At 42.8% G+C, this 13,489-nt stretch overlaps 1 protein-coding gene across 2 annotated transcripts in view; it reads left to right on the plus strand.

The window, feature by feature from the left end:
* The window catches only part of abl1 (c-abl oncogene 1, non-receptor tyrosine kinase), a 32,842-nt gene that overhangs the window by 4,518 nt on the left and 14,835 nt on the right, over positions 1–13,489 (plus strand). Inside the window, exon 1 of one of the 2 annotated variants that reach the window (XM_076757562.1) lies at positions 11,691–12,273. The exons of the other annotated variant lie outside the window; for it this stretch is intronic. Coding sequence (XP_076613677.1) covers positions 12,189–12,273 — 85 coding nt within the window. The 5' untranslated portion in view covers positions 11,691–12,188. Of the gene's footprint in view, positions 1–11,690; positions 12,274–13,489 lie in introns of those variants that run through there. 2 annotated transcript variants of the gene reach the window in all.

The following is a 13,489-nucleotide window of genomic DNA, read 5'->3' on the forward strand; positions in this document are numbered from 1 at the left end:
AGGTATGATCTCACTGGCTAGCTTGCACAGATTATAAGGATTGAGCGGGCTAGTGGATTTTTGGAACCACAACTCTCACTGTATTTCAGGCATTTTTTTCTGAGTGTGGCTCAGATAAACCGAGTACCACCTTAAGTTTACTGTGGACTTTGATGGATCATGGTCTAGATTACAATCTAAAGTAGGTTACCAGGCCTGTTTTTAAAAACAAAAAAACAGGTCTGAGCACAACACAAGAGTGTACTTGATCACTCCTTTCTAGTCTAATTCTAGTCTGTGAATTTCCCTTGGGGGTGAATAAAGTATCTATCTATCTATCTATCTATCTATCTATCTATCTATCTATCCATCTATCTATCTATCTATCTATCTATCTATCTGATATCTGCTTGTCTATCACGTTCACGTGTAAACACAAAAATACGTCCTGGATTGATAATGTGTATGTGCAGCTGCTTATATCTTCAAAAAGCCTCAGTTTACAGTTTAGTAGCCACCCATTATTGCTATTTCAGTATGCTTTCTGCAGCAGCATGTCCCTGCCACACCAGTGCCATTTTTGGTACAAAGTCCAAAAGTAATTAAACTGAAGTAAAATTATAATAACCAAGGCAGCGAAACTGTTGTTTAGTCTGAGATTCTTTTGGTGACTGTTGTTCTTATACTCAGTAAAGCAAAATATGTCACACTTCCGTCAAATATGTACCTCCTGTAATTTTAGGGCAGTGTGTGACGGCAGGCAAGGCTCTATAAAAGTATTCAATGAAGGAATGATGCCTTTCATTTGTTTTCCTGCCATTCCCTGAATAGGGCTGTCAGAGGAAAGAGGAAAACAGAGTGGCATTTTGAGGAGGGAGGGTTCAAAGGAAAGAGGACTTTTTTTTTTTTTTTTAAAGCTGACAACAGTCTTGTCTGGTAACTTTGCACATTTTATGGTTAAGGGGAAATTTGCCCCCTGGTGGTTACATTTATTTCTGAAGGTTGAAGTGTTTGTTGAAGGTACATGTGTGTGTATAATTTCCCATTGTAGTCATGGAAGCATATTATAATTGCAGCTTATTTAATCCATTAATTTGTTTAGAATTAAGTGCTCAAAAATTAGCTGTTGCCCAGAGATGCAGTCCCACAACAAAAAGACTCGGATGTGAACAGATATGCAGACAGATACAGATGCTGCACAGTCCCACATTATGTGTTAAGAAACATGGATCATCCGAGCAACATTCCTCATCAACTTCCTCTCATGTATTTACTTTCATCTAACACAGTGGCTCTCAAACTGGGGGGCAGGCCAGCCTGGGGCCATAGAGCCACTGCAGCGGAGGCGAAATATGGAATGAAACTAAGCTGAATGAACATGATTTATGACGGGAAAATAAACAAACACAACATTAAACCTTTCCATTAGTTGCCTCCCCTATCATTGTAAATGACTGCTAAAAATTGTGTGGGGGTGCTTTTTCAGCTTCTGAAGGGGACCATCGCTGAAGTTTGAGAAACTCTGATCCAAGAGCAGTTTTCTGATGAGTTCTTATATTTGATAGTACTAATGTAACTTCTACTGTACTAATGTTGCTGCTCCATATCAGGAAAGCAGTGGAATGCTTTTACTGTGAAATCAGCCACAGGAAATGTCACATTCTCACACCCACACACACAGACACACACTAAAAGTTAGCCATTGCACCATTAAGATACTATTAGATCTAGTACAAATTAACATAGCTTTAGTCTTAAGAGAACCTTTTTGGTGCCAGTCCGGTGTCTACAGACGTCCAAGGTGGGAGACAGTAGAAACTTTTCTGACTTGTTTGGAGTCCTCATCCCTTTATTTTAATGCATCCGTGGTTCGATCAAGAGCTGCAGGCCACAGGGCAAACCTCTGACATATAAGAGGACGCATCTTTTACCATGCTATGTGTGCTGCATGGAAGACCACATCACTGGCTCTGATCGTGGTTGCACATCATTTGTCATAGGTATCTCTCAACCGATTCGAAAATTGACATACAGTGAGTGTATTAATTAAACCTTTTGTCTCTAAGGAAATGCATTCTGTAAGTTTCAGCAACGCAATGTTTGAAAATGCACCTTTGTGTGAAGCTCAATATTAGCTGTAAATCCCACAAAAACTACTGGACTACTGGAAAACAACAACAGCTGGAAACAGTGTAAGGATTTAACAGACAGCGGTTTTGGCATGTGATTGACTACTACTGATTGCCCTCAAATTCTAGCTACAGCCAACTTTCATTTGTACACAACAAGAAGAAAACAGTGCCAACTTATGGTCATCAGCCAGACGAGTTAGGTTACAGAAAATGTAGGGATCTCTGGGGAGTTTCTTCTTGTTTGGATATGTTTCAGAATGGGCACAACAGGGCTTTTCTTCTTCCTCATAATGAGCGTCACCCCACAGTTTTTCCCTGTTTGACGCCTGTAAGCTAGCCTGGCAAAGCCTCAAGTATGTTCAAGGCGCATTGTAATGTAGAGATGAAGGAAAATGACACCCCTCTTGTTCAGTGTCTTTATTTGCTCATTTCTGTTCAGGGTCACAGGGTGCTGGAGCAGCATGTACAGGACAGAAAATACTAAAAAACCACACACTGGTTAACACTCGTGTATGGGAGACTAAATAATAAACCATTTGACTGTGGAGGACATAAAAGGAAAAACGAAAATATGTGAACATGGGGGCGCTTTGGGGGCCTACAGGTTAAGTTCATGACCCGCAACATTTGCAGTTCAAGTCTGGCCAGGGACCTTTGTTGCATGTGATCCCCATCTTTCATCTATCTTCTAAATCAGCCATGGAAACTCGATACAGACTACATACACTCTATCTCCCTTGTGAAATTTGTATGTCATCTGGTTTAAGATAAATATCTCTTCCAGCAGAATGCCCGTTATTTGACAGAGCTTGACACAATGATGTCTTGATCAGTGAAATTTGAATGATCGTCTTCGGCCGAGCTTGTATGTTCGTGATCAGTTTTTTGTCAGCTGTGAAATTGGCACAATAGCCCTCCACCCTGTCAGAGGGGTCATTACCTTTAGTTATTAGACATCATTTGATTTCTGTGTGTGTGCGTTTTCTTGCCGCAGCAGCTGCGTTCAGCATTTATGCAGTAAGTGAATCCATTTCTCTTTTCGTCTATAACTGGCTGGAACTCGAGGAATCTTGACAGTCTACACACCAAATCTCCTCCCATGATCCCTGTGGGTCCTGATGATGGGAGGAGGGGGTCCATGTATGTGTATGTGTGTGTTGTGTGCACACCCACGCACGTACCCACGCAGCAGGCGCCTCATAGTCATGCTCATTCAGGCCAGCTGTTAGGCTCCTGGTGGCTTGTCCCTCACTGTGGCTCTCCATGTCTCCACATTAATGGGTGTGTGTGGGTGGGTGTGTGTGTGAGAGAGACACGCACACACACACATTTGTCACTTACCTGATGACACATTGCTGATTAGTAAGTGTTTTCCCCTCTCATCAAGTCTTGACCACCTGGAAAGGAGTCCACTTTATTGCCACCCTAGCCGATGACTAGTCAAAACAGCTGTGTGTATAAATCAAGCTACTCTGTGCCTCACAAGGACCTGAATTTTAGACACTAATGGCATGTGCCGGTGCAAAATGTCTGAAAAAGCACGACATATACAGTTTTTTATCATGTTTAGATCTGAAATGGTCCAGGTCTGCAAGATAAAATCAAGCTAGCCCTCCTCAAATACACATATGACCACACTTCTGGCACAGAAACAGAGCTCAAGGTTAGTTCGTTCCGGGCCCGCAGCCTCTTCATCACCGATCTCTTGAGCAGTCCACTCTGTTTTCTTGTCAGTCACATATGTTTGTGTGTGATCCATTGCACCAGAGGTGTGTTGAGTAATATTGCCGATTTTACACAGAGGAAAAGAGAGCGAGAGAGTTGAACATAGGGCAAGCCACAGCAGTGGAGTGAAGAATGTGACCTCTTGTGCATTCCTCTCTCAAATAACTGGTGCAATCCCCGTCCCTCCCTCCCTCCCTCCCTCCCCCCCTCCATTCTTTCTTTTCTTTTCCTCCCTTCCTCTTTTTGTTTTTCTCCCCTTTTTTCACCATTGTCTGTGTCTTTTTTTAGTTTTCATTAAGTGGCTTTTACATTTCGTAGAACACATTTATAGACCCGGAGAACAATAGCGAAAACAAGCTACAGGCTAGATTAATGAAAATCAGCAGACAATAAGGAGCGCACAAAAGAGCAGCGCAGTAAACAACACAAGCAAGCAAAAGCAACAGCATATCAGCATTCAGAGTGTAGAAGCTGAGAGTATATTTTGTATTTTTTAGGCACCGTGCTCACACGGGCTTGTGCAGCTATCTGCCACAATTTCTGTCATGTAAGAAGTCGTGCCGCCTTTTGTGTTACGCTGTGGATAACGCAGCGGCTGATATTTAGCTAACCAGTGTTTGCTTACATTGTCTGATAATTGGAAAAGTCTCTAACTTCCATTGCTGAAAAAAAAAAAAAATTGAACTGCTAAAATGGAGAAATGATAAGCTACTTGTAATGGAGTTAATTTGAAGGGAAAAAAATGCCGAATGCAAACAAAGGAAGGAAAAATCACAAAGGCACAAACCAAGGCTTAAACCAGAGCATTTTCCATATACATAAGGTACACAGCCTTTTGCGCAGAACAATTGAAGTGTAAGCATGTCGGTTTAGAACAAACAGTCCTGTTGAGTCATTGGCTCTCACTCTGGTTTTTGTTATTTGGATTCGCTTCAGCATCTGCAACAGTATATGTTATGAAATCTGGTCTTGTGACTGCCAAGTTTCTGACAAGAAAGTAATTATTTACTGCAATATCTTTTTGTTTGTTGAAAGCTCATGTATAAGTTGCAAATTTGGATGTTGTGTAGTGATGCATCGCTCAAAATTTCGTTGGCTTGTTTTAATGTTAATTACGTAGTGATAGGTGGTTTATGTAAGAATCAGCTTGTGGCCTGATCCATTTCATCGTCATCGCATCCGAGACAAAAGAATCTCCATTTTCATGCCGGCGTCCTCGTATTCTTTCCAGTCACTGCATTCGTGATCGTGCGTTTAGTCGTCACTCTTAAGTTCCAGTCAGAGCAGAACACGAGCGCTTGCTTTTCTTCTCTCTGCCGGTTATCCCTCCATTGTACTCTCATATGTACATACAACACTCACATGCATACCGAGAACCTCCAAGTTGGGTTAGGAATGCAGCGTGGGAGCTCTTCGCCACCCGAGTCCACGCACACACACATACTACGGGGGAGAAAAAAAAAAAACCACCCCCTGTTCCCCGCTCCATGCCCGAGCAGGCAGCTCCAGACGCAGCTGTTGTTTTCTCTGCAGACAACCTGCTACCTAGGACGCCAGCTCTGTCTTTTTGTGAAAAATTCAGCCATTTATGGGCCCTCTTGGTCAGAGAGCCTGTGTCCCCATGCGGATTACAGGATAAAAGTCCATGGGTGCACGATTTGACACGAGGGCATTGGCCTTCCTATTGAGGAGGCCTTCACATGAGGTCCGTTTTTCTTGCCTGCAGAATCTGGAGTTCTATATTTTCTAAAATCTGTCTTTTAATTTGATTTCCATGGTGCAGGAATTAACAAAATCCTATCCACTTAGGCATCGTCTGGCCAGTTACATTACTGTCTGGTCTGTGTTTTTTTTTTTCCCCTCACCAGTCCAGTCCATACAGTACTGGTATGCTGTCTTGTCCCTTTGTGTTGTGTGAAGCTCCTCTTCATAGCGCTAAAAGAGGGGGCCTGCTCTGCTTGCTGCATCTGGATCCACTTAGACACAAAGAAGAGCCCAAGCAGCTCCACTGCTGCAGCCTGAGAGCCTCGTAGCCGGAGTCACTCTTCTATATGTCTGTTTCTGTTTCTACCCCAATGGGCATGCAGACAAACGGGGTCTTTCCTCAGGCATTGACATCACATCTCAGTGACATTTAAAGTTGATAGTTGGTAAAAACAGACACATCTACCGGCTCTGTTTACTGTCTGTCTGCCCTTATCAAAGTGGGCTTTTTTATGCAGTTGAATTCATAAATTATATCCACAGTAATATTGGAGGCTTTAGTTTGAGCTTTTTCCTTTCGATCGCTGTAGAACGGCAAACCTCCCACTGATGTGTGCAAGCGTACCCTTTTCTTTTCTGCTCCCTCTCTCCCTCCTGAAAGAGTTTGGCTCGGCCAGTCTGCATGCTCATAAAACAATGGAATATAAAATGTTGTGCTTTCATTCTGGCACTCTGGATCAAATTGAGTAGTTTAGCTCAATTCTGAAAATGACTGGATTAGCACCCTCTCCTCTCTGCACACGCAGGTTGCCATTTCTGAGCACAGCTCATACGCCTGCATTCTCTCTTGCCCTCTTAATTTTCAGACCTTTTCAACACAGATGATTAGCGCAGCATTTTACCCCTGACAAATGATGAATAGTTGTGTGCATTTGACCTGGCTTTCTGTTTGCTCAAAGTATGAAATTTTAACTCTTGGCGAGCATGCATACATTTCCATTCTCTGCAGGTTTGCATATTTTTGGCACTGCATAGTTACGTCTGGGCCTATAGCAGTCGATCATGTGGAGAAATGAGCGAAGGTTCTGCTCAGTCACCTGGGTTGTGTTGCCCTATTTTGCGTCTGTCACTGTGATAAAATGGTTCCTCCGATCCCCTTCCAGTAGTTCGGCTGGGTTTAACCGGGTCTGCCCGGCCCCGTCTGTGTCGAAGATTGTCGTAAAACTGACCTGACAGTGGACCGTTAATGGGTCACCTCAAATGAGAGCGGTTTGGCTGCAGAGAGAGAAATTTGTGTGAGAGCAGATACACAAGAGCATGCACATAAAGTGGATTTCATCATAAAATGTGTTTAATGACCTCTGGGTCAGTTTCACTGTTTCCATGTAAAATACAATGGGAAAACAGCCTCTAAAAAGCCCAGAGAGAATCGACATAAAGAACTTTGTTTGTCTTTTGTTCTCTGAGTGTATTTGGGGATTTCAAGTTCAAGCAAACATGCACGCAATTGAAAATACTCTCTAATGTGTTTCTGTATGATCAGTTTCCCTGTTGTCCACACTGGTAACTTACTGTCGATGCAGGCTGATGCTGCAGCCCTTAACCTTGAACCAGAGCAGCCACCGTGTCGTTCCTAAGTGTCCATTCTCCCTGTGGACAATACTAAGTGGAGAATTATGTGGAACTCTAAACCCCTTAACCTCATCTGCTGGTCCGCACGCCTCAGACACTCTGGCTGCATTCTCCAGAGGGCCCTGAGTAAACAGCCACATGTGTATATGCACGCACACACACACACACACGTATCCACACATACCTGGTTCTTGAGTGTCTGATATTTAAGTATACTTGGCTGTTACAGATCGCTGTGACCGCTGGATGAGGTGATGCGGTGGAATGATGAACCATAGAATCACTATTAGGAACCGACTCGGCTTTGTCTCTCTCCCCGTCTCCCACCCTGCTCCTCCTCTGTAATTACAAAGCTTGCTCAGTTTAAAAGTGTAATAAATCTTGTTCCATGACTTAGATGGACAGGATTTATGCCAAGTGTTGGCTGGCTTACATTTCTAACATTGTTAGACAGTGTGATTATATATGTGTTTGTGTGTGTGTGTGTGTGTGGAGTTGGTAGGACAGAAACGAAGCAGTCCTTAAATGTCATAGTAGCATTGTAACATTTAAAAGCAGTATCTTCTTACCCTCTGCTTAATGTTTCTGTTATTTGAGTATCAACATGACAGTGTTAATTTATCATGCGAGTTAATGGCCTACTTCTGACTTCACCACCTTGCCTCATGTCAAAATATACATAGCAGATGCCAGTAGCATTTAATCATGTAATGGCATGACTTACAAAGGTGAGTTCTTGTTCTGTGCATTCTGGTAAAAGAAAATAATAAGTATCAAAGTAATGCCCGCTTCATAATTGACGCATGGATTCATGTCAACATTATCGAGACGCTTTAAAATCGATGTAGCTTGAATAGTCACGCAGTTGCCGCCTCAGAGTTTGGGAATACAACCTGCTCGCTGCTTGACGGTTTAAAGAAAGGCATCAGGAAAGCAGGACGGGGTACATGAGAGGAAAAGGGCCAAAAACCATCCCGTGGGTGGACGTACGTCAGCTAACTGTTAACATACACGGCCCGGATTATAAAACGCGAGCGAGTGATTCTCCTATGAGCTCACTTCCAAACAATGTGCTTCATGTTTCTCCATCTGCAACCTTTTTTCCTCTTTCCTCCTCCATTTTTATAGCCCCTCTCCTCTTCCCTTCTTCCTCTCATCTCCCCAACACTCTGTGACTGCGGTAAATTAATGGGCCTTTCTCAGAGTTTGAGGAAGCCTGTATTTCTTCTTAATTGATGTTTGGGGTGGTGCAAATGTTTGCCATACCAGCACTGCAGCGATGATGTAGGGCCTGGTGCCATATGACTGGCTGTTCAGGGTATTGAAGTCATTACTTGCAAAGCCACTGAGACTGAGTCGTGTTAAAGAGTACCCATACATGCTAATTGGAGCATCTGTGTCCACACCAAACAGACAAGCATGCAGTAACTTTAGATATGAAGACAACAAGATGTGGATGTAGTTAACTTCGTGCCACTCACACGTCTCCGCTTGTCACTATTTGTACTCATTTAGCCCAGGTGAAGTGGCTTGTTAGACGTAATTTGAAGTGCTTTTCAAACCCCTTTCCAAGCCTGTTGTCTCGAATCCTTGATTCTTTCTCAATTACCCACCACCACAAAAATATAGTAGGTGTTAGAAGCCTCCGAGGCAGGCAATTAACCGAACGTGAAGCAGCTTACCAACAGTTGTTGCATGAAGCGGTTTCCAGAAGGAATTTGGGGTTGTCTCTCAATTTCCTAATGTTGTTCTGTAACACAGAGCCATCTGGGAATTCTTCTGTGGAAACTGTTTGGGGAAAGGGGTCAGCACTTTCAAAAAATACTTAGTTGAGGTGATTGGATGAACATCAAAGGAGAGTGAAACTTGTCAAACCCAGTCGGGAGAAGAGCAAAAAAAAAAAAAGCCTTTCTTTGCTCTTAAGTGAAGAAATACTCTCCATTTCTGATATAACTGATTCTGTGTTACTATCTACACTAACCTCTTTAAGGAACAGTTGCTCTGCCGCGACATCCACACCATGCCTTTAGCAGTACTTCCTGATAGGACACTGATTGATCGGGCGCTGCGCTTGCCCAGTGCTCGAAGCCTGGCAAGATGGATTCTCGCTTTGCACAATCCCATCGATCCAGCAGATCTCGCAAGGTAGCCAGTTCCCGACCCCCTCAAGTTTTCTGCGGCAGAGGTAGCACGTTCACACGTTTTTTTTTTTTTTTGCAGAGCACTTTTTCTGAGTTCTGTCTTCCCACATTGGAAAGACTTCTAAAGTCTTCTATGAAGCAAACCCAGTCATGCACAATATATTTACAGAGACAATAACAGCCTGCAGTGCTCTGTGTCTTATAGGATGACGTCATCGTTCAGACAGACATGATCTTATCTTTGGATTTTCTATTCTTTTACTTTTTGTCATCTATTCTCCTCGTAATTCTCCTTGTCTTATATATTGCACATGAATCAGTTTTTCTCCTCAGAAACATCTGTTTATTGTTCTCCTCTCCTCTCCTTGTTTCACTTGCCAAGTGGACCAGTCAACCTTTCTTCCTGCGATACTCATAACACAAAATCCAGTCCAATGAGGGTCCAACCATCAGATATACCTAGGTTTGAGGAGCTAGTGTCCCTACTTGTCTGGTATCCTTTTCTATTTTTCAAACACGACCCCCCTAAAATTTCAGGCTGTTAATAATATACTCCAGTTGCCAGTTTATTAGGTACACCTAGCCAAAACTACTGTAGTGTGATACAGCCATCCTGCAGTAAGTCTCATCTTCATTCAGGTTGTAATGCTCAGTTGCTGAAACTATTTTAGAGAGGTGTTGTCTCAAAGTTACGATCATTTTTGACGCAATCCCATTTAATTGTATTGAATAAAATTTATTTTCACCGTTTTTTATACTGCATGCTAGGCCTTCTGGTTCAGATAAAGTTCATCCACTGCAGACATAAACACTGCTTTCACTCTATATAGCAAAAAATAAAAGCCGTCAGAGCCATTGTGCATGTATATTTTTCTGCATGGCTCATGATTTTAGTCAGTTCCTTTACTCCCTGATTGGAAATTCCAGTGACCGGGTCAGCCAGTAAACTGGTTTGGCACTCGTGCTATGGGCTATGGTGTCATCAAGCCAGCTTCCCACCGGTATGTAATCACCCCCTTGACCGGACTTCTTATCTCTGAAGTGATGTTTGTCATCGAAATGGAAAAAAAACATTTGCCAGACGCAGTCAGTACAGCTGCTCTTGTGTCTTTTGTGGCGTAATGACGATCGACAACCCTTTTAGTCCACATTACAGGGTGGACCGAATAACAGAAATCCATTATCATACAATAAAATAGAGAGCACACCTCAGAAATTATTAAAGAGTTCAATGATCTCTCTGACAGTAAAAGCATGAGTGAGTAATAATAAAAGCATGAGTTTCGTGAAACTGTATTTGTCGCGTGGCTATTGTTTCGAATTGCCTCACCTCCTGTAATTTAGTTAAACAAATGCATACTATTTACTTGTTTAAGGTGTACCTAGATTTTTCTGAGAAATTTGCATTGTTGATGTAGATGGAGCAACAATGGACAGTTGGGAGAAGAGCGCTGAAACCCCAGAGCTCAAAGTATTACTTTTTTTGATTGATTCCATTGACACAACCAGATTTTAAAGCACAGCCATAGTGACATCCTTGGTTGCTTTAATCGCATTTTCAATAGATTTGCTTCTGGTCAGTTTAGTTCAGAGGTATGACCAAAGCTCAGAGTGAGTTGTTTATCACTAAACTTTGAGACAGCTGAGAAAAGACAGAGGAGAGATCTTTAAAAACGTTGTGTCGCAAGACACCTTCGCATCTGCCAAGGATTATTCATTCCTTCCAGATATGACCGCCGCTGCTGCCTAAAATCACATGGTCAGACATGTTTCTCCAAAGATCAAAAGATAAATGCTCTCATTTTGATTAATTTAGATATGTTGATTACTTCATCCCCATTTGAGATTACCTGTGGCAACTGAGCCTCATTTGGCAGAGTGTGTGAAATCCAGAGTAAACTGGTGAGGGTTATTCTTTCCTCCCTGCGAGCTGCTCTTGATTGAGAGCTTTAGCTGTGTCTTTAACAACCCAGTCCTGTTTCCAGAAGTGATTCCTCAACCTGTAAACATTTCAGAATGGAGAGAGGAAAAAAGCAAAGTCCAGAAGAAGAGAGAGGGGCAGAAAGACAGTGAGAGAGGGGAAGGGGGGAAGTGAAAAGTTGGAGGAGGAGCTTCTTGTAATCATCTCATGACTTCAACAGAGGGGAAGAAGAACTTTTTTTAAAGTCTATGCTGAATCTAAACTTCAGAGTTTCAAATGAGAAATGAGACCAAGATGATTTTTGGGTGATGTTGTTTGTATTCTTCTTTTTGAGTGCTTGTGTGTGTGGTGGCGGTCTCTCCCTCTGTGCTTGCTGCTGGAGGTGGGAGGGCTCAGCTGATGTCATTGAGTGCAGCAGGCTGAGCCTGAAAGAGGCCCTTTGTTGGCAGCTGTAGCACGAGTAGTCCCTGTGCCTCAGATACACAGTCACACAGGGGACAGGAGAGAGGAATGGCACCGTTCAGACGGCCCTACTGCCCACTCAACTGACACATCTACAGGTCGAGCGAGCTTTTGGAACGAGCCTGCGCTTTTGGATAGTTGCTGTATCCTTCAAAAGTGGAGCTAACCAAAAGCCCAATAGCAAAAGAGGGAAAAAAAACATGGAGCCGCTCAGAAGAGAAAGTTGATAGACTTTGCCGGACAACAGACTCGGCTTTTTCTGTTTCGGAAAGTGAGGAGAGAAGGAGGATACACAGCAACCGAAAGGACAGAGGACAAGAAAACCAGAACAATTCATCGCATACTTTGGCTCTGTGCTGGATCTCCTTTTGTCAGTTTTTTCTTTCAGCTTGTGATTTTTCTCCTGTTGGACACATGTAGAGGGGAAACGTTCGTGGGACGTCTGATTTGAACCAGCAACAACATTTTCCAGCAGGAAGGGAAAGAAAGCAAATGAAAATGTTGGAGATATGCCTGAAATTGGTGGGGTGTAAATCTAAGAAAGGCCTCTCGTCCTCCTCCAGCTGTTACTTGGAAGGTAAGGATATTTTGTGATGGCTGTGGTGTCGTCTTTTAGCTTGGGCCGTGATTTTAAAGTTTACTTTGGAAAAATCTAAACAATACTTAAAGCACAGATGTCAGAAAGGGGAAAAAAAATCAGGGCTTGGGGGAGACTCGGGGAGAATGATAAAAGATGAAGAATCACCGTGTAAAGGCTCAACAATGATGTCTGTACTGTGGAAACAGAAGAATGGGGAGGGGAAAGTAGAGGGTAAGCACAGGGGAGGGTGAGGGAGGCCAGACACACTGGCTAGCTGAAGAAGAAAGAAGTGGAAAAAGAGACGGCAAAGAGAATACAAGGAAATCTGACTCCTGGTCGTGCCCCACTTAACTCTTGTTTATGAGGAGAGGGGATCTAATCTCAGGCTGCGCTCTTTCTTTTTAGATCTTTGCTATGTTCCAGTACTTTTGATGTTCCTTGCTGCTTCCATAATGAATTTGAAAGATAATGTAGATCTGGATGAAGGGGAGTTTGAAGAAATCCAGGCCACATTGAGTCTCTGCATGATCAACATAGTAATTGATTGGAAGATTCAAGGAAGTGTTATGTGTACCAAAGATTGTGCAACCAAATGATTTAATAGAGTTAATAGCTCTGATGCGCTCCCCACTGACGTGGATGACAGTGGTAGTCTCTCATTTGCAGATCATATGGTATAAGACCCATCAGATGTCACGCTGAGATGTTCCACCCCAGATTAAACATTCATTAGAGCTGCGGGCTCGTAAACTGTTTGACATCAATAGAATGAAGAGGAGGAAAATGCAATGAGAATATTTTATGACACCTTGTAGTTCCTCTTAATTATGAAAATATCCCCCACAGTCAGTGGAACCATATCAGATGTGTGATCTGAATCATTCCCCTTGTTCTCCACCGCCTCCCACTCAGGTGATGACAGGTGATGCGAGATAAATATGTAAGATGGAGATTGTCTCTCAGCCTTGGGACCAGAGCCAACTCCATGGAAGTGGAATATGCTGTTATATAGATTCATGGTTTTGGACCCAGACTACTTCTGGTTTTTGTTGTGGCACTTAGTTTGTTCCATTTTCCTTTCAGACAAAGTGTGAAACTGCTTATTGAAGATGCCTGGAAATAATGGATGGGTTTGTTTTATTTTTCAGTCCGGTTTTTGAAGAAATGTCTGTCTTGTGTCAGTGTGTGAGCTTGGATGCGTTCCTGTTGCTCA

Source organism: Chaetodon auriga, chromosome 19 (genome assembly GCF_051107435.1).
Source record: "Chaetodon auriga isolate fChaAug3 chromosome 19, fChaAug3.hap1, whole genome shotgun sequence".
NCBI classification, from domain to species: Eukaryota; Metazoa; Chordata; class Actinopteri; order Chaetodontiformes; family Chaetodontidae; genus Chaetodon; species Chaetodon auriga.